The sequence below is a fragment of the Euphorbia lathyris genome, chromosome 1, assembly GCF_963576675.1.
Source record: "Euphorbia lathyris chromosome 1, ddEupLath1.1, whole genome shotgun sequence".
NCBI lineage: Eukaryota > Viridiplantae > Streptophyta > Magnoliopsida > Malpighiales > Euphorbiaceae > Euphorbia > Euphorbia lathyris.
In genome coordinates this window covers 12,249,118-12,271,299 of record NC_088910.1, presented here as the reverse complement: position 1 = coordinate 12,271,299, position 22,182 = coordinate 12,249,118, and the positions used below count along the sequence as shown (strand labels likewise).

General features: G+C 33.2%; 1 protein-coding gene across 1 annotated transcript; it reads left to right on the top strand.

The window, feature by feature from the left end:
• The first annotated feature begins 6,567 nt into the window (after window positions 1-6,567).
• LOC136216953 (two-component response regulator ORR24-like) lies at window positions 6,568-12,645 on the top strand. Its single transcript, XM_066003501.1, has 9 exons — window positions 6,568-6,583; window positions 6,680-6,859; window positions 7,844-7,920; window positions 8,132-8,463; window positions 9,645-10,173; window positions 10,263-10,391; window positions 11,881-11,949; window positions 12,049-12,132; window positions 12,592-12,645. Exons 1-9 carry the CDS (start codon window positions 6,568-6,570, stop codon window positions 12,643-12,645), a joined length of 1,470 nt encoding a protein of 489 aa, XP_065859573.1.
• The last annotated feature ends 9,537 nt before the right edge of the window (window positions 12,646-22,182 follow it).

Below are 22,182 nucleotides of genomic sequence, written 5' to 3'. Positions count from 1 at the left end.
TGTGACAATTACTTTATCAAAAAGCTACAAAACGTATAGTTTTTTTTTCCTAAAACAGTTTTATCAACTTTTAAGGAAAACAATTTTGCATTTAACAAACGATGTTTTTAGCTAGAAAAGTTGGAAAACCTGCTCTTTAGGCTTGAAAAGGCAATATCAAATCCTTGGTCTTCTATGGTTACAAAAATGAAGAAAACTAGCACATTGGTACTCATCTCCAACTAAGTCAGCCTGAACAAGCAAACTAGAAAACACTACCTAGATTAGAACATACATGGACTCTTTGGTCAAATGAATCTATTATCTATAAGAAATGTTTTCCAGAAATCACAACAACAATACAAAACATGACAAGGAAAATCCTTAAAGAAAATTGCCCGGTAGGGTTCCAAAAGTATAGGCACCAAAACATCAATATTGATGATAGTGATTCACGACAGTAAAATACATGAACCGGGTAATATCAAAATTAAGAAATAGACATCAGAGAAAGCTTACTAGTTGTCGAGTCCCACAAACTTCTTTCTTAACACAGCTCCAATTAGAGATTTAGGTACTTTGGGTCAGAGAAAATTTCCATGAAAAGTAGCGATTCAGGTTGGAGAAGAAGTCTGAGACTGATTGTTGATTTAGGTCACTATGAATTGAGGTTGCAGAAGCCTTGGATTGAGGTGTGAAGGTGTCTTAGGTTGAAGAAGCCATGAGTATCGCAACTTTTGGAATGAATATTGAATTTAGAATTGAGGTTTTGTTTAAGATTTGAGATCTGGGGAAAAAAGGAAGGGATTTTTTGGCGGTAAGGTGGAAATTTTGGGGGTAATATTTGGATAAAACAGTGACAATAAAATATATTATTAATATTATAGTTAAATAAAATAATGAAAATAATAAAAAATGAAATTTAATAAATAAATAAGAAGTATGTTACATTAGCCGTCCCTGTAATTTATGCAGAGGCGGTTCCTAAAAAGATTCTGGAATTGATGAACATTCACGGTCTCAAACGAGAAAATGTTGCTAGTCATCTCCAGGTGCGAATCAATTATATATATGAATCAAGTGCAATTGATTGGATAATATATATGAATAAATTTAATTTTTAAAAAATAATTCTATAATAATCCCAACTAATATTACTGCTTTAATATTATTTCCATATGTGAATGTTATTATGTTTTTTTATTCTACGACCACCTTCGTTGTCAAAATCAGCACCCATATGGATGGTTTTTTTTTAAGAAGATGAGTTCGAAACTCCTATTTCTAATTTCAAAAATGTATCAACTGATCTACATACCTTTGTTACTAGAGCTTTAGTTCTCACATTATAGTTCTCACACTATAATTTTCAAAAATTGTGAAACATTTTCTTTATAAAATCTATTAAACGTTCTTTATAAAATTAGAAATAAACCAAAGCTGGATGGAGATATATCATAATGATTTTCTTTCATAACTAAAAAAGATTGACCAAACCAAATAAAATCTAAATTGTTAATATTTTGATAGAATTATGTGTCATGAGTTGCTTCCAAATACTTATTATTATTTAACTTATATATATATATATATATATATATATTTATTAGGTTATATTAGAAGTTATGGTGTCTACTATGATTATTTCCTTTAAAAACAAAGTATGATTACTTGTTTCAATAACGAATAGTATTGCAAAACGTGTCAAATTAATTTAAAATAAAATAAATTATATTAAAAGTTGACCTGTTATTACAGGTTACCATTAAATAGGGAAAATTAAAGTTATACAAGGTAGAATATAATTCTATCCACCAAACCACTTTACAGAAATTGACATTACTTTACGGAAAATCTATAAAACCTTTACAAATATCCGTAATATTTGTATAATTTTACGCAAATTAATTATTTTTAGTTTAAATTATTAATAAAAAAATAATTTTAATTCTATTCACCAAACCATTTTACAAAAATTAACACTACTTTACGAAAAATCTATAAAACTTTTACAAATTTCCGTAATATTTGCACAATTTAACGTAAATTAATTATTTTTAGTAAATTATTAATAAAAAATAATTTTAATTCTATCCACCAAACCACTTTACGGAAATTGAAACTACTTTACGGAAAATCTATAAAACCTTTACAAATATCCGTAATATTTGTATAATTTTACGTAAATTAATTATTTCTTATTAAATTATTAATAAAAAAAAATAATTTTAATTATATCCACCAAATCACTTTACGAAAATTGACACTACTTTACGGGAAATATATAAAACCTTTAAAAATTTCCGTAATATTTGTACAATTTAACGTAAATTAATTATTTTCGGTAAATTATTAATAAAAAACAATTTTAATTCTATCCACCGAACCACTTTACGTAAATTGACACTACTTTACGGAAAATCTATAAAACCTTTATAAATTTCCGTAACATTTGTATAATTTTACGTAAATTAATTATTTTTTATTAAATTATTAATAAAAAAATAATTTCAATTCTATCCACCAAACCACTTTACGAAAATTAACACTACTTTACGGAAAATCTATAAAACCTTTAAAAATTTCCGTAATATTTGTACAATTCAACGTAAATTAATTATTTTTGGTAAATTATTAAAAAAAATAATTTTAATTCTATCCACCAAACCACTATACGTAAATTGACACTACTTTACGCAAAATCTATAAAATCTTTACAAATTTCTGTAACATTTGTATAATTTTACGTAAATTAATTATTTTTTATTAAATTATTAATAAAAAATAATTTTTATTCCATCTTCCAAACCACTTTACGAAAATTAACACTACTTTACGGAAATCTATAAAACCTTTATAAATTTCCATAATATTTGTACAATATTATGTAAATTAATTATTTTTGGTAAATTATTAATAAAAAATAATTTTAATTCTATCCACCAAACCACTTTACGTAAATTGATAATACTTTACGGAAAATCTATAAAACCTTTACAAATTTCTGTAAACTTTGTACAATTTATGTAAAGTAATAAATTTTTGTTAAATTATTTTTTTATTAATAATTTTCATTCTATCCACCAAATCACTTTACATAAATTAACACCACTTTACGTAAAATCCATATAACTTTTACAAATTTTTGTAATATTTGTACAAAATGTAAGGTAATTATTTTTTGTTAAATTATTAATAAAAAAAGAATTCTAATTCTAGCCACCAAACCACTTTATATAAATTGACACTACTTTACGTAAAATCCATAAAACCTTTAAAATTTTCCGTAACGATTGTATAATTTTATGTAAAGTAATTATTTTTTGTTAAATTATTAATAAAAATAATGTGATTTATTAATTAATTTATATTTATTTATAAATTTAGTAAGCAACACTAAATGTAACTAGATTGTTTATTGATTGATGGCTTTGATATGCGTAGCACCGTATCAACCCAAACTAAACTCGTGCACTATTTCAAACAAATCTCTTTGGAATGGCGAACGCTCTCAAAAGGCAAGTCTTTTTTGTTGTTTTGTTCTTTTTCCTCTATACATCAGATTTATTCAATTGTCACATTTAATTGGAACCCCTAAACTATATAATGAATGTAAGGAACCTAGTCTTGGTTAAACTAGGGTTAGGGTTTACTTGAGTCAATTCTTAATTAGCCTTACAATTAGAAAGCTAAAATACCTAATTTAATTCAAGATTATGTTCAAGGGCATTCATTTCATTATGTTCAAAGTGAAAATTACTATTCCAAAATACTGTCTGTGTTTTAAATCAGACACACATATTGGCACACATATTATTGGCAGTCTCTCACAAACACACCGTACATATCTATGTAGCACTGACTCTTCTGGGGTCGGAGTTGCAGTGTCGGACTCTCCAGACACAGGAACACGCCGGATTCACACCCTGACATGGCAAACGTGTCTTACCATGTCCATGGCCGTGTCCAGTTTTTTAAAAAAGAAAAAACTAATAAGTTATCCCTCTCGAATAAGGAGCCAAACAGAAATTATCTTCCTCCACCACCAGTTACAAAACCAAAGCAGATGGGATAAGAGATGCTACGGTTAAAGCTTATTCTAGCAAACAACTGATATTACTCCCACAGATAGTTCTAATTAGCATGCTAGACTTGGTTATTTCTCAAGTTTTGATCAAGCAAGTTTACTTGATGATAATCTATTTGGTTCAAGAACATTTGACAAGAATCAGGCATGTTGAGATAAATATTTCCCCTCGTCTTTTCATAATTTTGTTTTGTATAAACTCCCTCATTAATAAAGTTTTAGATAGATTCCATTCTTGGTTCTTAAATCAAATTCAAATTGACTTGTTATGTTTGCAACTTGTTTGAACGAATCCGACTCAAACTAATAACCACTTGTTGATATGTGGTTTTGGCATAAATAGTAATTATTTAGGATTGAATGTGAAGTTAAAATCTCATGAAAAGAACTCATTAAGAGATGTTTAAAGAGATTTTGAATTACGATAAAGTAGATATAAACGTCCACGAACTCTGTCTCTGAAGGGTAATGATAGTCCCATTACGGCGTCTGTTATATCTGTTATTTCTCGGTGAATAGAAAACAACCCACATGGGGACTCTCATTATCTTTCAGGGACACGTGTTTGCCCCGAAAGACCCAACTAAGAAAAAAAGGAGACGGTATTCTCCCCTTCAAAGCCGGGTGACATATTTCTAATACGAACAACTGACATGAGGGAACTACTAAAAGGGAAGCAGGGGAGTGAATTCAATTCACAATCTCCCGGCATACTCACAGTTCGGGAAATCCCCTTATGCTCGTATTTTTCGGCCGCCCGCTCACATCCCCTAATACTTTATCATTTGTACCTAAAAGATTTAGATGCTTTTTATTTATTTATTTACCATGATTTTTGTTCCCTCTGTTGTATCATTTTAGTCCATTTGTCAAAATGTACCACCAAATGTCTGTCATTCAATAAAAAGTAAGAGAACCAACATATATATTTTTATTAATTATTAAACTCACAGATTTTTCTTTACAAATAAGAAATTTTTTCATTTTGAAACACTAACTGAAACTGTTTTTCTTCTTCTCAAAAGCTGAGCCTATAAACTTTATATCTTTTTCATAAATGGAAAACAATTTTTTTTCTTTTAGGGGCTAAATACAACAAAATGCCCAGATTCTCAATTTGACCATGCAGCAGAGAATATTCTTATTTTTTGATAATTCAGATTAAAACTCTATTTAAGGTAAAATGGTATTAGTGGTAAAATTAAGGTAATTTTTAAAATTAGGGGAGTGGTTTTGTGTATAATATACTGTGGGTTGAGACAGTGTTTTTTTAATTAAATTTAGGAAAATAATTATAATTATCTCAAATACATACTCACTGTGAAATCTGATTTTAGATTTCTTATATCAAATACATTTTACTAAAAAAAATACTTCTATATATTGTCCTTTTGATTTGTACATGTATCAACAATGGATGCAGGGGTAAATTTTGTAGATTTTCCCTTCAAAATTTCATCTAATTATTGGTTGACTGTTATTTATTTTATTTTCAAATATTTGTAAAAAATGTTTTATAATTTCAACCAAAAACATTATATATATGCTTTTTGAACCGATGAGCAAATCAGAGGCATATTTAACTAATAAAAAAATAAAAAACAAATGTTAAAATGCATTAAAAAGAAAATAATGACATTTATATTTAGATTATAATTGATTACACGGTTTGGTACGTGACAAAATAATTATATTATTGTACGATTACAACAAGATAAAATGATTACATTGTTATAATCACAGTTAAAAAAAGAAAACCGCATGGACCGATTAGACACTTGAAATTGTGAATCCGCTCCTAGTTTCTCCTATTAGTCTATATGAGCGTTTTTTGGATCCTTAGGTGATTTTGAACCGTCTGGTTTCCGACTCGATGTGGTCTAGGTGCTGCCTAAGCTACGATAAAAAAATGTTTTTTATTATTATTTTTTTACGTTATTATCATTTACTTTTGAATATTTCCGTATGGTTCTTCGTATAATACATATTTTTATTGAATCTATATAACAATTTTTTGATTAAAAAATACAAAACCGATTTATTCTCGTTTAATTCCCGACTAATCCTGTTTAATCCTCGAGAGTCCTATTTGTTCGCCCAGCACCTAGCGTTTTTTATAACCTTGGTTATGATAAATAATTTCTCGTTATTCTAGACATTCAGAAGAACATTTTATCGAATATTTTAAGAACTAGATAATTTACTCATAATTTATTAAAATCATACTCTTTTTTTGCAATATATAGTTGACAAAAACATCAATTTAAAAAATTAGGAAATCATATATTTCTTTCAGAGCTAAAAGTTTAGAAAAAGATAAGGTAAAGTTTGCAAAAAATTGATTCCAAAAAGAAATTTCTATAAATTGATCCATCACAACTTAGTCTCATGTGCTTATAAAATCAGCAACCATCCTTCCCCCTTTACCTTCACAAAATTCACAAACTAAAAAGCTCTTATACTGATCTAATCTCTCTCCTTTCTCAAAAAACTTAGTTCTTATGGCAAATAACAAAGGTATGTAATTCAAAATTTATAAATGGAAGATTCTGAGTTTATTAGTAATTCAGAAACTTAATTATCAATTTTTTTTTTTTTTTTTTTTTTGTGAAGGTAAAGCAGTGGTTATCATTGCAGATGAGAGTTGTGCATCTTCTGTGGATAATGGAAGAAAAAGAGTAAGAGATGAAGAAGAGGATGTTGCTGTTGTTGCACCCAAGAAGCCAAAGGTGGCTTGGACTCTTTTACTTCATTTTCGCTTCTTGCAAGCCGTAATCTATCTCGGGTTAGAAAGTAAGCATTTCGTTCTACATCAAAATTGATTGATAGAACTATTTAGGGTTCTTTTCTTGTGATTTATGGATTTTTTTGCACAAAAAAAATGGTTTCTTACACTGTTTTTATGGAGTTTTCTGGCAATCAGTGAGTGTCCGAAACCTCCTTAGATCTGTCCATGTCCTGTCTGTAAGCATGTCTGAAGCATTATTGATGTCTATAGTTCATCATGTCTATCTGACTGTTAAAAGAATTGATTATTGACATTGAGATGGGAGTAGACGTTCTGTTGCTTAAATTAGGTTAAAAGTAGTTGTTACAACAGTCTTGATCACATGCACTTTAATGAGCATGTAGAATTTGCTCATTCACCGTTAGATCTAGGCTTATTAGAATCCTAAGGTGAAGATTCAAAGCATCCTGAGGCTTAGATTTTTAATAAGCCTATATCTAAGGGTGAATGAGCAAATTCACTTCGTGCATGTGAAAATTCCTGGCTATCACAATGAGGGAAGTGTGTTTTCTTCCCTCACTGTATTAGGTACTCAAGACAAAAAAAAAAAAAAAAAACCATTGATTGTCTGCTCAAAATCATCCAACTCTCTATATTGTGTATAGGCTACACCATGAACAAAACCATAATAGAGGAAAGGTTTTACTGTGGATGGAGATTAGTAATTGTCCTTCCACTCGGATGTTATTCCCCAACTGTTGATATGACATCATCTGAATGGAGGAACATTACTAGTCCTAGTCCACATTAAAATTTCTCATAACAGTGACAGATTCAAAATTCATTGATTGGATTACTTAGTGTGTTTTCTGATGATTTATGGGTGTTCTAACATGCAAAAACTAAATCTTTTTACAGTCTTTTTATGGAGTTTTCTGGCAATCAATGGGTGCTCAAACCCTCCTAGCCGGTCTCCCCTTTGGATTTGTCCCGTCATTGTTTGCATATCTAAATTCTTTTTAATTAAGTGAATTATTTCATTCATGCAGAGGCTGTTCCTAAAAAGATTCATCAGTTAATGAATGTTTCCGGCTTGACTCGAGAAAATGTTGGTAGCCACTTACAGGTCTGAATCAAGTATATTTATGTTTTTTTGTACTCTATATATAAATTGTTGAAAGTATATAATAATTTATGAAAATAAATGTAGGAAATGAATGTTATTTCTAAAATTTTGTAGAGCGCTCAATTTAAATTTCTTAACATTGTATTATCCTTGAATTAAAAGAAAAAATAAAACTAATTAGATTTTATTATTATTATTATTATTTTTACAGAAATACAGAAATTTTCTTAAGAAGGCAGCAAAAGGTTATGAACCGTCGGGAAGGACAGTTATGTCATCATTTGGAACGGGCTATAATTCCTTGTTAATGTACCAAAATTACCCCCTATTCCCTCGAAAATCATTGAGCACATTCCAACAAGAACGTAGAGAAAATTTCTTGATTGCAAAAAGCTTCTCTAATAATCATTGTCTTGAAGCTTCTACTAACAATTATGCACCACAGTTCCGACATGGACAATCTGGTTTATCAAGTGGTTATGCCAATTTTCAGCGGCCAGTGTTTGGTGACACAAACCTTTTTCACCAACCAAATCAATCAAGGTCATTGCCTAATAATAACTTTTATTATTAAAATTATTATTATCTTTCATAAGGCACGTATTTAGGGTCTTAAAAAATAACGAGTCTTAAATATTTTTAAAACTGGTATTAAGTTTGTATACTATTACATATTATTGATATTGTTATTTTAAATTTAAAAAAATGGAAATTTGATTTAAATATTAGTGAAATTAAATATTAGAAATTTAACTTTTGGTGGAATACTACTGCACAATTAAGGTGTCTAATGTTTTTTGTACATTGATTTTGTTTTTTTTATCATTTATTCTCATACATTGAATCCTTGATTACTTATAAACTTATACATTGAATTTCTGATTTTTTATTTTATTTCTATATACATTGAGGCTATGCTCATTTATAAAAACTACGCATTGAATTCTTTGATCATTTATAAATTTATATATTGCATTCTTTATTGTTATGTTTATTTTTATTTACTGAGGTTGGAGACTATGATCATTTATAAGAACTATGCATTTGAATTTGAAGATCATCCTTTTTTTCTTCTTAAAATCTTTTGCAGATTTACCTTTTTAAATCTTATATAATTTAAATCATGCTCTTGTTGATTGCAACATAAATTTTATTTCTAGAATATAGTTGTGAAATCGAAATTCTATTTGATATTATTTACTATATTGAACCCAAAATATTATTAAATATTAGTTTAGAAATGCAATTTTAATGTTAAAAAAAAAATCTAATGCATACGATCCTAATAAACCTAATTTACAAATTGGACTATGTTTAATAAGTGGAAATGGAGAGTTTGAATTTCTATTCTGTTTTTTTTTTCTTACCTTGTTGTTAACTTGATAATGATGCAATAGAACTAGTTCGAGTTAATAGCGTGATAAATAACAACCGGATTAGAGGACTAGGGGAGAGTGAATTTAGTAGCTAGTGATGTCGATAGAGCTGAATCGAATCAAATTGTATGATTCAAATTGTGAATCATAAGAGTCTGTTATAATTTGAATTCGCCTAATAGATCCGGCTCGAAATAGAGCTAGATCGAATGGAATCCTACAATTCGTAAGATTCTAATAACACTGTTCTAGAGCTTTAGTATAAGAAAGTTCAGTGGATCTCAGCCTTGTATCAACTATGCCACTGTAAATTTGTTCATCAATAACTATTATTATTATCTATGACAGATACGGGATTCAAATGCAACGGAAGAATGCTATGAATGGCTTCCCAGCTCCTCCAAAGTCAATGTATCAGCAGCAGCAGAATGAACTAGTTGGATCAAACTTTGGCAATCCATCTCCATATTTCCATTCTGGAATAACTACCAGGAATAGCAACAGCTTGCTCGGAAATGGTTCTAGTGTTGGTTATGGTTCAATGAATTGGACTAACAACACTGGAATTGAAAATGCAAATGCTGCCCTTACTAGTAACTATGTGCTTAATCAAGGAGGCTTTTCTCCCGATCCTGCATTTGGTAGCTCGTTCGGACAAGGAGGATCTTCTTCGTCTTCCGGTACATTTGGTACGAGTAACCAAATTCCGGTGTTGCCATTCACAGTTGGGAATCAAGAAAGTATTTCAATGTTGCCTCCTAATAATAACGGTAGTCTTCCCAATGATTTTGGTTTTAACCTTATAAATGATGTTGCTAGTACTTCTGATCTTGAACGTCTAGTCTTTGGCTCCACCAACTCTACAACTCCTTTCCAGGTGAAATTATGTGCACAAGTACAGTACAACTAGATTGTTTTATCCATTGTTAATTTGTGTATTGATTGATGGTTTTGATATGTGTACAGGAAGGTGCATTGAACATCGAGAGCCCGTATCAACCCGAACTAAACTCTACCGAATTTCTAAATGTTGATTTTTCTAACTCGTGCACTATTTCAAACAAATTTCCTTGGAATGGCTGGTGCTCTCGACAGGCAAGTCTTTTTTTTTTCATTTATATTATTTGCGAGAACTCAATTGTCACATTAAATTGTAAACCCTAAACTATATAATAAATGTGATACAAATCTTTTTAGCCTTACAAATTGAAAGTCAAAAGACCTAATTTAATTCAAGATTATGTTCAAGGACATTCAGTTCATTGTTAAAACCTTTAAAACTTGCAAAAATGAAACAGCAGCAACTTGGTGTAGAATGCTAATCAAAGTAGCCATTTATTCTCCTATCTAATTGCTACTGATATATCACAACAGAGTTTGTATTGAATACGAGTTATCTTAAATAGAAGTTAAAGAGGAGAGGTTACAACGAGCAGTATTTATGTGGATCTTCATGACTAAATGATGAATTTGGTCATTAACCATTAGATACTTGAAAAATCCAAACCTTAGGATACTTGAAATTTCCACTTAGAATTCTAATAAGCCATGATCTAATAGTGAATGACCAAAACTGGATTACAACACAATTACTTTTGAATCCAAGCAGGATAATAGGTAACTAATGATTTACAAAATCACCCAAATCGGTTGGCTTAAAATAACCTAGATCTAACAATTGATGACCAAATTTATTTGATCATTAAAGTCAACCTGAATACTATTTGTTGAGTTGATATGTTTCATCAATAATACAAGGAGTGATTCTTGTTATAATAAATGCTCTTTTCCATATTCATGTTTTTTTATGGAAATAGTTGTATCTTCAATAGATGAACAAATAAAAACAAACAGAAGAAATAAAAAATTTACAAGATGCATAAAGGCACTAAAACGACTACAAAATAACCAAAAAAGGTATTAAAAACATAAAAGAACAAGAAAAATATACTTCTCATAAATCCAAATATAGAAAAGCATCTGCAATCCACTCATCATCATTTAAGCCATTCTGAACATTCCGATGTAAATCCTTTCTTTCGTTGCAACCACGTAGATCCATTGATCCACGAACAAGATAAGTCGTTTCCGCTCGTGCTAAATTCAAAAAAAAGTATAAACGAAAGAATAATAAAGAACTGATACAATTCAAGCGAATAAAGAGATCAGATGAAGTATATGAACACAAACAGAAAAAAAAAATAACAATAATAAAAAAACACAGTAAATCTAACCGAGCCGGATGAGGAACTTCCCTCTTCCTCTTCAAAGTAGATTCCGAAAATAAGAAAAATTGTATATTTGATAGATGAGGGGGGTTTTGAGAAAAGAGGAGGAAAGAGAAGAGAAGAAGATCAGGAGGTTGAGCAGTTTTTTTTTAAAACCAAAGAAAAAGAATTTACATATTCATGTTAAGATATTTAAACAAGATGATAGTTTTTTTTTTTTTTTAAACAAGATGATAGTTCTAATTAGTATTGTTAATTATATTCATCTTTTTTTTTTTTAAACAAGATGATAGTTCTAATTAGTATTGTTAATTATATTCATCTTAATTAATTGCTTATCTTTTTTACAATTCCAGGGTGCAGAAAATGCCAATTTTAGCAGTGATGGAAATTCTACAAATTGGTATTTCTCAAGTTTTGATCAGGCAAGTTTACTTGATGAAAATTTATTTGCTCCCAGAACAAGTGTTTATTCTCACACAATATAACATGTTTTTTCTGTCATATATTTTTCTTTTTTGTAGCCACAAGGCTGTCCCATTGAAGCACCTATGGATTTAGAGTTTAACAACATGCATCAAGAAATAGGAACATTTGATGAGAATCAGGCATGTTGAGATACATATTTTCCACCGTCTTTTCATAAAAGTTATAATTTTTTTCCTTAATGGGAAACACTTTACTAAACACGCCCGGCGCACCATGCCATCAGGGCCGGCCCTGGGCATAGGCTCGGGGTGCGGCCGCCCAGGGCCCAAGGCTAAAAGGGGCCTAAAATTTTTAATTTTATTAAATATATATATATATTTTGTTATAAATTTAGTTATAATACCCATTAGGTCTAAAAATTGATCAAATAATATAATATTTTAGGTTTAAAATGGGCCCAAATTTATATTTTTAGATTTTTTAGTACATTTTTTTTATTAAGGGCCCATTATCTCTTATTTCACATGGGGCCCTTAAAATGTCAGGACCGGCCCTGCATGCCATCCGTGTTCTGAACCAAAAATTACATTAGATTGTGATTAAATAGCAAACCTAAATATTGATTTTATGTAATGCAGGAGTGGGGAGAGGATCTCTTGAACATTATACTTGGAAACAACACCCTTACTTAGGGGTAATGGACAGTTGACTAAAACAGATCTAGATTCAATCATGAACAATTTTTATGCTTCAAAAGGTTGAATTTAGATTTTAAAATGACATTAATATCTGATCTAAGACTTTAGTTTGGCTTTGTTGTAATTTAATTTCCTTCATCAAAGACATATATAGTTTGCTTATATTTCTTTTTTAATTTTATAAGTGAATGAATTAATATGGGATTGTTATATGATTTGTCTCTAAATCCAAATTTGTATGTTGCCTCGTCATATTGACCATAAGAGATTTGTTGAATTGGAAATGATTGCAATTTATACGATAGGATAGAATATTGTGATTAAAGTTGTAATGGGAAGCATTGATTAAGCAGGAACCATGTGCTCAATAATAAGGGATTTACCGAAAAGATCAGCTAATTGCTGAGTAGGGGAAATATAGTGCGTTTGAGTGAAGCCATTAGCAACATGTGTCAGAGATTAATATAAGATCTATGATTAGATCTTAACTATCATCTCGAGCTTTTAGTCCAATCGGTTTCATCACAACATGTTTTCGAATGAGATGATAGTAATGGCTATATATTTGGTTGTATCATGAGAAACAGGATTTTGAGCCAAACTGTTGTGCGGAATTAACGAAAGATAAATAATAACCAATCGGAAAAAACACAGATTACGTGGTTCACCAACGTTGTGTTGGCTGGTCCACGGGCAAAAGGAGAATAGTATTATTAGGAGGCGGAAAAACAGATTACATATTAGGTTTACATAATGTAGTGTTTATAATACCCAGTCTAACCTAATCCGACTTGGAACCCACGACCTAATCCAACTTGGAACCTATGAACCCACTATGTCCCATGATTCCGAATCTAGGTAGAACCCATGCATCGCCCCCCTGGAACCCCCCGACTCGCTAACCGGGCAGCGAGACCCCCGTTGCTTCCTGTCGTAGTGTGTTATACTGGTGCAAGGCATTACGACAAATCTCCACCTTGACTTGAATCCTCCTGAAAAATATAACAGATGCACCCATGTCAGTGCCAGATGAACAGATCTCTTTCTGCCTCATAGTCGCCCCCACAGGGCAACTAATAATCTCAGACGTTTAGCAAGTCCAAACAGTGTTGGAACTTGCTCTGTGAAACAGGCTTGGTAAACATGTCAACATGATTGTCAGCAATACTTATCTTCTTCACCTTGACCCTCTTCTCACTTCTCAGAAAATGATACCTCACATCTATATATGCTTGGTCCTCTCATGATGAACCTGATCCTTAGCTAAACATATTGCACTCAAGTTGTCACAATACACTAGCCTGATCATGATATAGACCAAGATCACTAACTAGTCCTTTAAGCCAAATCCCCTCCTTAGCAGCTTCATTCAGCGCCATATACTCTGCTTCCGTAGTAGACAAAGTCACTGTAGCCTGCAAAGTAGCTTTCCAACTGACAACCGAACCGCCAAGAGTAAAAACATAACCAGTCATAGATCTTCTACTGTGTATCACCTCCATAAATGAGACCAACATCAGATTTACCTTTTAGGTACCGAAAAATCCTCTTCACAGCTTGCCAATGCTCCTTGCCAGGTTCACCCATAAACATGCTAACAACATTAACAGATTGTGCAAGATCAGGTCTAGTGCAGACCATTGCATACATCAAGCTTCCTACTGCACTAGCATAGGAAACTCGAGACATGTACTCCTTCTCTTCAGCAGACTTAGATGAAAACGCAATAGACAGATGTGCACTTGCAGCACTAGGAGTATCTATGGGCTTTGCGGTAGACATGCCAAATCTTGACAAGATCTTCTGAATATAGCCCTTCTATGACAGAAAAAGTTTCCTTTTGCTTCTGTCCCTGTAAATCTCTATTCCCAGAATTTTTCGAGCCGCACCCAAATCCTTCATCTCGAACTCTGCACTGAGAAGACCCTTCAACTTCTGAATGTTGTACTTCTTCCTTGCAGTTATCAACATGTCATCTACATACAACACCGGATAGATAAAAGACTCATCTTCCAGTTTATTGTAATAGACACAATAATCACATGGGCTTCCGCTCTAGCTCAGCTGCATCATGTAGCTGTCAAACCTCTTATACCACTCCCTAGGAGACTGCTTAAGTCCATACAAGGACTTCTTCAACTTGCAAACATAATTCTCCTTTCTAGGAATCTGGAAACTATCTGGTTGGGTCATGTATATCTCTTCCTCCAAATCTTCATGTAGAAAAGTTGTCTTTACATCAAGTTGCTTAAGCTCCAAATCCTGATCTGTAACTATATATAGCTAGCAACACTCTAATAGAGGTGTGTCTGACTACAAGTGAGAATATCTCATTATAATCCACTCTCTCTATCTGATTGAAACCTCTAGCAACAACTCTAGCCTTATACTTGACTCCCTCTACAGGTGATATGTCTTCCTTCATCTTGAGAACCCACTTGCAAGTAATAATCTTTCTCCCTAGAGGTGGTATGACTAAATCCCATATTTAATTCTTATGAAGGGACTCCATCTCATCTCCCATAGCAGCAAGCCATTTCTCAGAATCGGTGCTTGAAACAGCTTCTTTGTAAATTGATGGTTCACGAGTGTCCACCTCTTCAGCAACCTGTAGTGCATAGCCCACCATGTCTTCAAAACCATACCTCTTAGGTGGCCCAACTCCAACCCTCTTTGGTCAATCTTAAGCTAAGCTACGATGTGTAGCTTCAGATGGTTGAGAAACTGATGGTGTAGATTCTGGTAGCTCAATTTCTGCTTCTGACTCTTGTTCCTTCAAACCACTCTCACTCTACATGACCTGAAGCTCTACCTATTTATCAATGCTATTAGTTTCTGTTGCAGTTGTAGGCTTTACCATGGGTCTAAGCACAGATTTTTCGTCAAAGACTACATTTCTGCTCAGAATGACCCTTTTCTCTGATGGAGACAAGATCCTGAAGCCTTTAACTCCATCTTCATAGCCTACGAACACTCCCTTCTTGGCTCTTGGCTCTAACTTACCCTCATTAACATGATAGTAAACTATGCACCCAAAAGCTTTCAGATTTGAGTAATCAGCAACCTTTCCTAACCACATTTTTGTGGGCGTCTTGAACTGTATGTCGGTGTGTGGTCCGCGGTTAATTAGATAACATGTTGTGTTCACTGCTTCAGCCCAGATTCTTCTAGGTTCGCTGGTCATCTAACAAAGGACATCGAAACTAAGTCCAAATCTCATAAAAGAAAATAACAGTCTTGTATAACATCAGATAAGTAAGATAGGTTGAAGTTTTGATGTTAAATAGCCTGAACCACTTCGAGGCAATCAGATTGAATTTCCACAGGAGTGAAGTCGGGCGTTTTAATCCAACTGAGAGCCTCCCTTGCCACAACTTCTACCAAGGACGGGTTGATTAGGTCCGCTACACCAGCATTACGTGCAAGCAAGCAACTGTCGGTATGGTCCCGAATCAACATTCCATACGAACTGAATCCAGCTTTCTAGTTCATTCCAATGTCAACATTAATATGATACAAAGTCTTGAACGCATATGCATATAATTGAAAGTTAACTGATCATTCATATGAATGACAAAATGCACCCACCAGATAAATCAAACACTTTATAGATAGAGAGAGTTTCGTTTTGAGGGAAATAGAGAAAGTGCTAAATGAGTAAAAGGTAAAATATTAAGGGGCAATGTGAAAGTAAAAAAAAATTAGAGGGAAAAGTAAAATAAAATAGAAGGAATTTTAGAAAAAAGAGTGGGAAAACAAAATTATTAAAATTTCCAACGACAAAAGTCGTTGGTAATATATGTCATTGGTAAGTCATTTGCATTTTGTAGGTATATTTGCTTACGTTGTTGGTTGAACGATTTTGTATGTAAATTGTAGGTATGTTGTTTGTACTAACCACGACATATGTGTCGTTGGTAAATTGTCATCAGTAAACTGTTATTTTCTTGTAGTGATTACAGATCAGTTTTAAATTTAGTTATATGACCATTAGTAGATAGTGTATCTTTTTTTTTTTGGTAGGAAAGGAAAGAAAAAAAAACAAACAAACAAAACAACTCAACCCGGGATCAGCCTAGGAAAACTGACCTCCACCACATCCTCCAAGATCAAAGAAGAAATGAAGCCCGGTGGAGAAGAAAATGTAGAAAGACCCAACAAACCAGAGTGCCATTCCATTGCAAGACGGTCCGCGACGCGGTTCTGCTCCCTATAAATATGAACAAACTTAATAGACTCAAAGGAGGACCCAATCCTTTTAATGCCTTTAATAATATTCAAGCTATTCCGCCAAACAGACTTGAACTATTTCAGTAGATAATGTATCTAGTTTTCACGTATGAAATAATATTTACGAGATTGAACTATTTCAAATCTCATTAATAGAATATGGATTTTTTCATTAACAGGAGAAGACGTTTACGGTTATTTAACTTTTTTTTTTTTACTTCCAAATTTAATCATGTATTATTAGAGCATAACTCTTCATAAACAAAACAATGTAATTCAAGCATAACATTTACAAAATTTTGCAATTTCAAACATATTTTTGGAACCAATATTATTCACCACTTGAATTTCGACCTATGCTCCATTTCGTGTGTCATATAACCGCGGTCTCGGATTTTAGAATCGAGGTTGTTTGATGTGCTAGACGACACTCGCAAACATGAAAATTGTAGCACAATTAGACTAAATAATGTATATAAAAGAAAACCCAAAACTATAATACCTATATAATATTTAACGTATGAAAACTATATAACAATATATGAATTTATAACTATAATATATATATAACAAATACTAAAGTATATTAAGCCCTCGATCTTTTATTTAGACATATTGAGCCCCTGATTTTTTATTATTTGGTGTATTAAGCCCTCGATCTTTTATTTAGACACATTGAGCCTCTGATTTTTCATTGTTTAGTGTATTAAACCATCAATCTTTCATTTAGACACATGATGTTGGAGATAAAAAAAGTTTGAGAAAAAAATGACTAATATTGATATTTAATCATGGATACAATAGTACGGACTCTCCTATTCCTTTTTCTTTTTTATTTGCAAACTTACACATACAATCACCCAACTCTCTCTATATATATATATATAGAATATAGAGTTTCCTGAATACATAATAAACATTAATATGTCCACACATAGCTACATATTTATTTGTCTACCCATACCTAATTATTTTAGATAACTTTGACCAACTCTTGTATTCCAATTTTCAAAGCATTCACGTGATGCATCTTGATTTGATTTTTTTTTAATTAAAAATTTAAGTTTAATATATTAACATACCCCTTAAACTTAATTTTTCGTGACTCCTAGTTGAGCTCTCAAATGGCTGGACGTATTGTACTTCAACGGCTTCGTGAAAATATCTGCAATTTGATCTTGAGTTTTCACGTACTTTAATTTCACCTCTTTTTGCTCAATACACTCCCGAATAAAATGATACCTCGTATCAATGTGTTTACTTCGATCATGAAACACATGATTTTTCGTAATGCCAGTGCAGACTTGTTATCGATAAAAATCTCCGTTGGATCATTTTGAGTCATCTGAAATTCTTCTGGCAATTTTCGAAGCCAAATTTCATGACAGACACATGAGGTTGCAGCGACATATTCAGCTTCACAGGTTGACAGCGTCACAATTGCCTGCTTCTTCAAACTCCACGTAAATGCAGTATCACCCAGAAAAAATACAAAACCAGTTGTACTTTTTCGGTCATCCTTGTCACCGGCCCAATCACTATCACAATATCCAACTAATTTGAAATCGTCAGTTTTTGAATAAAGTAATCCCAAATTAGTTGTACCTTTCACGTAACGGAGAATTCTTTTTGCTGCATTCCAATGTGACACCGTTGGGGCTTCCATGTATCGACTTACTAAGCCGACTGCATAGAGAATATCTGGAGTATCTGAGACTTCCGACCAAGGTTCGGAATAATGTCGGATTGACTCTGTCTCCACCTTCATCTTTTGTCAACTTGATTCCACATTCTACTGGTGTGCTGACGGAATTACAATTTTCCATCTTGAACTTCTTTAATATCTCTTTTGCAAAACCACTTTGAGAAATAAAAATTTCGTTGTCATTCTGCTTCACTTTAATGCCAAGATAGTATGACATTAGACCAATGTCAGTCATCTCGAACTCACGAGCCATTGTCTTCTTGAACTCTTCAAACATCTTAGGATTGTTCCCTGTAAAAATAAGATCATCCACATACAAACAAACAAGTAACATATCTCCATTTTTCACCTTTGCATACAGGGCATATTCATGTGGGCATTTGACAAAACCATTTTCTTAAAAATATTTGTCAATGCGATTGTTCTAGGCTCGTGGTGCTTGCTTGAGACCGTAAAGTGCCTTTTTCAATTTTAGCACTTTATTTTCTTGACCTTTCACAACATACCCAGGTGGTTGCTGGATATAAATTTCCTCTTCCAGATATCCATTGAGAAATGCGGATTTCACGTCCATTTGATGGATTCTCCACCCGTGTTGAGCAGCTACAGAAATTACCTGTCTGATACTCTTCATTCTAGCAATAAGAGCAAAAACTTCATTGTAGTCAATTCCGGGTCGTTGACTGAACCCTTTTTCCACGAGTCTTACTTTATGTCGGACGATTTCACCGTTTGCATCTTTCTTTGCTTTGAACACTCATTTAACTCCAATGGGTTTTCGACAGGCCGGAAGTGATGTCAGCTCCCATGTTTTATTTTTCTCGATCGAATGAATCTCCTCTTTCATGGATTTTCTCCATTTTTCATCTTTCATTGCTTCTTCTGGATCTGTTGGTTCATCATTAACAAAATGACAATAAAGAGTTAATTCATCATCGAGATTTCTTGTTACATCATAGAGATCTTTAATAGGTATGAATTTTTTAGGCTTTCCGGGCGGATGTTCATCTGAACTGTCTTCATTACTCGAGGATGAACTCGAACTGGATGAGCTTGCTGATGTCGAACTGGTTGCTGGTGTTGTAGCTGCGACTGTGGATGGTTCTTTCTGATCATTGTCTTCATCCATAAAAGGATAAAAACTGTAGCTGTTTTCTTTTTCACCGGTCCAGTCCCAAACTGCTTCTTCATCAATAGTGACATCTCTACTGATGATAATTTTCTGAGTCTGAGGATCGAACATTTTGTACCTTTTGGAATGTTCTGAATAGCCCACAAACAAATATTTCTTGCTTTTATCATCTAGCTTCTTGCGTTCTTCATCCGGCACATGGACATGAGCAACACTGCCAAAAACACGCAAATGAGAAATACTGGGTTTTATTCCGCTCCATGCTTCTTGTGGAGTTTGATCCCAAACACTGACAGTTGGCGATCTGTTCAACAGGTAGACAGCACAATCTACTGCTTCGGCCCATAACTCCTTCGGTAAATTTTTGCTTTTTAACATGCTCCTCACCATGTTGAGCATTGTTCTGTTCTTTCTTTCGACTACGCCATTTTGCTGAGGTGATTTGGGGACTGAAAGGAAATGACGGATTCCATGCTGTTCACAAAATTGCTTGAAATAGATGGACATATATTCACCACCTCTGTCTGATCTGAGTGTCTTAATAAAATGACCACTTTCTTTCTCCACTTGGGCTTTGAATTTTTTAAATGTCTCAAAAACTTCTGATTTTTCCTTCAAAAAATACACCCAAGTTTTTCTACTATAATCATCAATGAAAAGTAGAAAATATTTATTTTTTCCCAGGGACTGTGGAGTGATCGGTCCACACACATCTGTGTGAACTAGCTCAAGTGGCACCTTTGCTCTTGACATGGACTCCTTTGGAAAACTGGTTCTGAATTGTTTTCCAACAAGGCATCCTTGACATAGTTGATGAGGCTGGTCAATGTGAGGCAATCCGTTTACCATCTATTTCTGTCCCAACTGCTTCAGTCCTCCAAAATTGAGATGTCCATACCATAAATGCCAAAGCCAGGGGGGACTTTGCACACAAGCTTTCAAACATTTGGCCACGTCCGTCTGAATGTTAATTGTGAACATTCTGTTTCTCGCCATGGGTACTCGTGCAATCAGCTCCTTTTTCTCATTCAACAGGAGTGTTGAAACACCTTTCCACATAATTTTGATTTGACAAAATTGTTTAAGTATAATTAAAAACATATTCTAAACACACTAAGTTTAAATGCTTTGATTTATTCTACTAATGTGTTTGTTCAATGTTGAGTTAAAAATTGCTTATAAGACATAAGGATTAAAAGGCCCAAGCCCAATACAAGAGTCAAATCCCAAGTCAAACGATTCAAGACAACTCGGCCTGTGAATGTCAAAACGTTGTCGTTATGGACAAAACGCAACTCAGCGGAAGAAGGATCTAGAAGACCTTCAGGCAACAACTTCGGAACGAAGCTGCTGAGTTGTTTCGACAAAGCGTACAAGACAGCAGCTGGCTAAGGAAAACTTCCAGACAAAGTGTTTCCACTTTGGGTAAAGTTCAGACGACACAGTATGCTGTCTAGTTGACATTACCATAAATGGAGAGACACTCTGCCGAGCTGACCAAAAGCTGACCGAGGACAGAAGATACTCAAATCTGATTGGCCGAGAGCTCTGAGCAAGTCAGGATGACAACGACAGGAAGCCGTTTCCCTCCAACGGTTATTTCGAAATTCGAAATGACCGATGTCCAGACGTCTCTATAAATAGTGCCATCAGAAGCTTCATTCAACACAGAACTTGATCAAGCCATTACGCTGACCAAATTTCTACGCAAGTTCTGCAAGCAAAAAGCAAAGCAATCTTACACTAAATTTCATATCTTCTGTGTAAAAGTCTAGAGTGATTATTCAATCATCTAAGGTGTCTTAGCAATCATTGTTTAGGACAAACACTTATCATTTCTAGAGATTAGAAAGGAGAGGCTGAGTACTCGGTTATAGTACTCAGCGGGAGATTAGGATTGAGTAGAGGTATAGAGGAAGGTACTCTTGTTATACTCAGTTGCTAAGATTGTAAAAGGTTTGAGGCTCTACCTTTAAAGAGCTCAGTAGAGGATTCGAAAGCTCGGAACGTGTTCCGGGGACAAGACGTAGGCTTAGAAGCCGAACCTGGATAAATCTGCTGAGTAACGCATTTCTTACCTTAAACTCCTTATATATATTGCTTGCTTAAATAACCAAAAACTGACCAAGTAAAGAGGTCAAGCTGAGTTGTGCGCATCAAACATCTGAGCTCAGGAATAGACTCTAAGTGTTATCTCCTGACTCAAGTCAAGAAACTGACCTAGTCACCAGTTGACTAAGCCAGTATCTTGTTGTTTACTCAGCGCCGCTGTTAAAACCTTTTCTCTTAAGAAAAGAAGTCTGCCCTAACTTAGAAAAAGTTTAAATAGTTCCTAACCCCCCCCCCCCCTTGGAACTATACTTGTAACGTTATAAGGGACCAACAAGTGGTATCAGAGCCTAAAAGCTCACTGTAAAAGGTTTAACAACCTTGAGCTGATCCCCACTATGGGCGAAAACAGTAC

Excerpts from the sequence above, each read along its gene's own strand:
- LOC136216953 (XM_066003501.1), top strand. Across the intron at positions 10,174-10,262 it reads ACTCTACAACTCCTTTCCAG|GAAGGTGCATTGAACATCGA; the intron begins GTGAAATTATGT and ends ATATGTGTACAG. Across the intron at positions 12,133-12,591 it reads GAACATTTGATGAGAATCAG|GAGTGGGGAGAGGATCTCTT; the intron begins GCATGTTGAGAT and ends TATGTAATGCAG.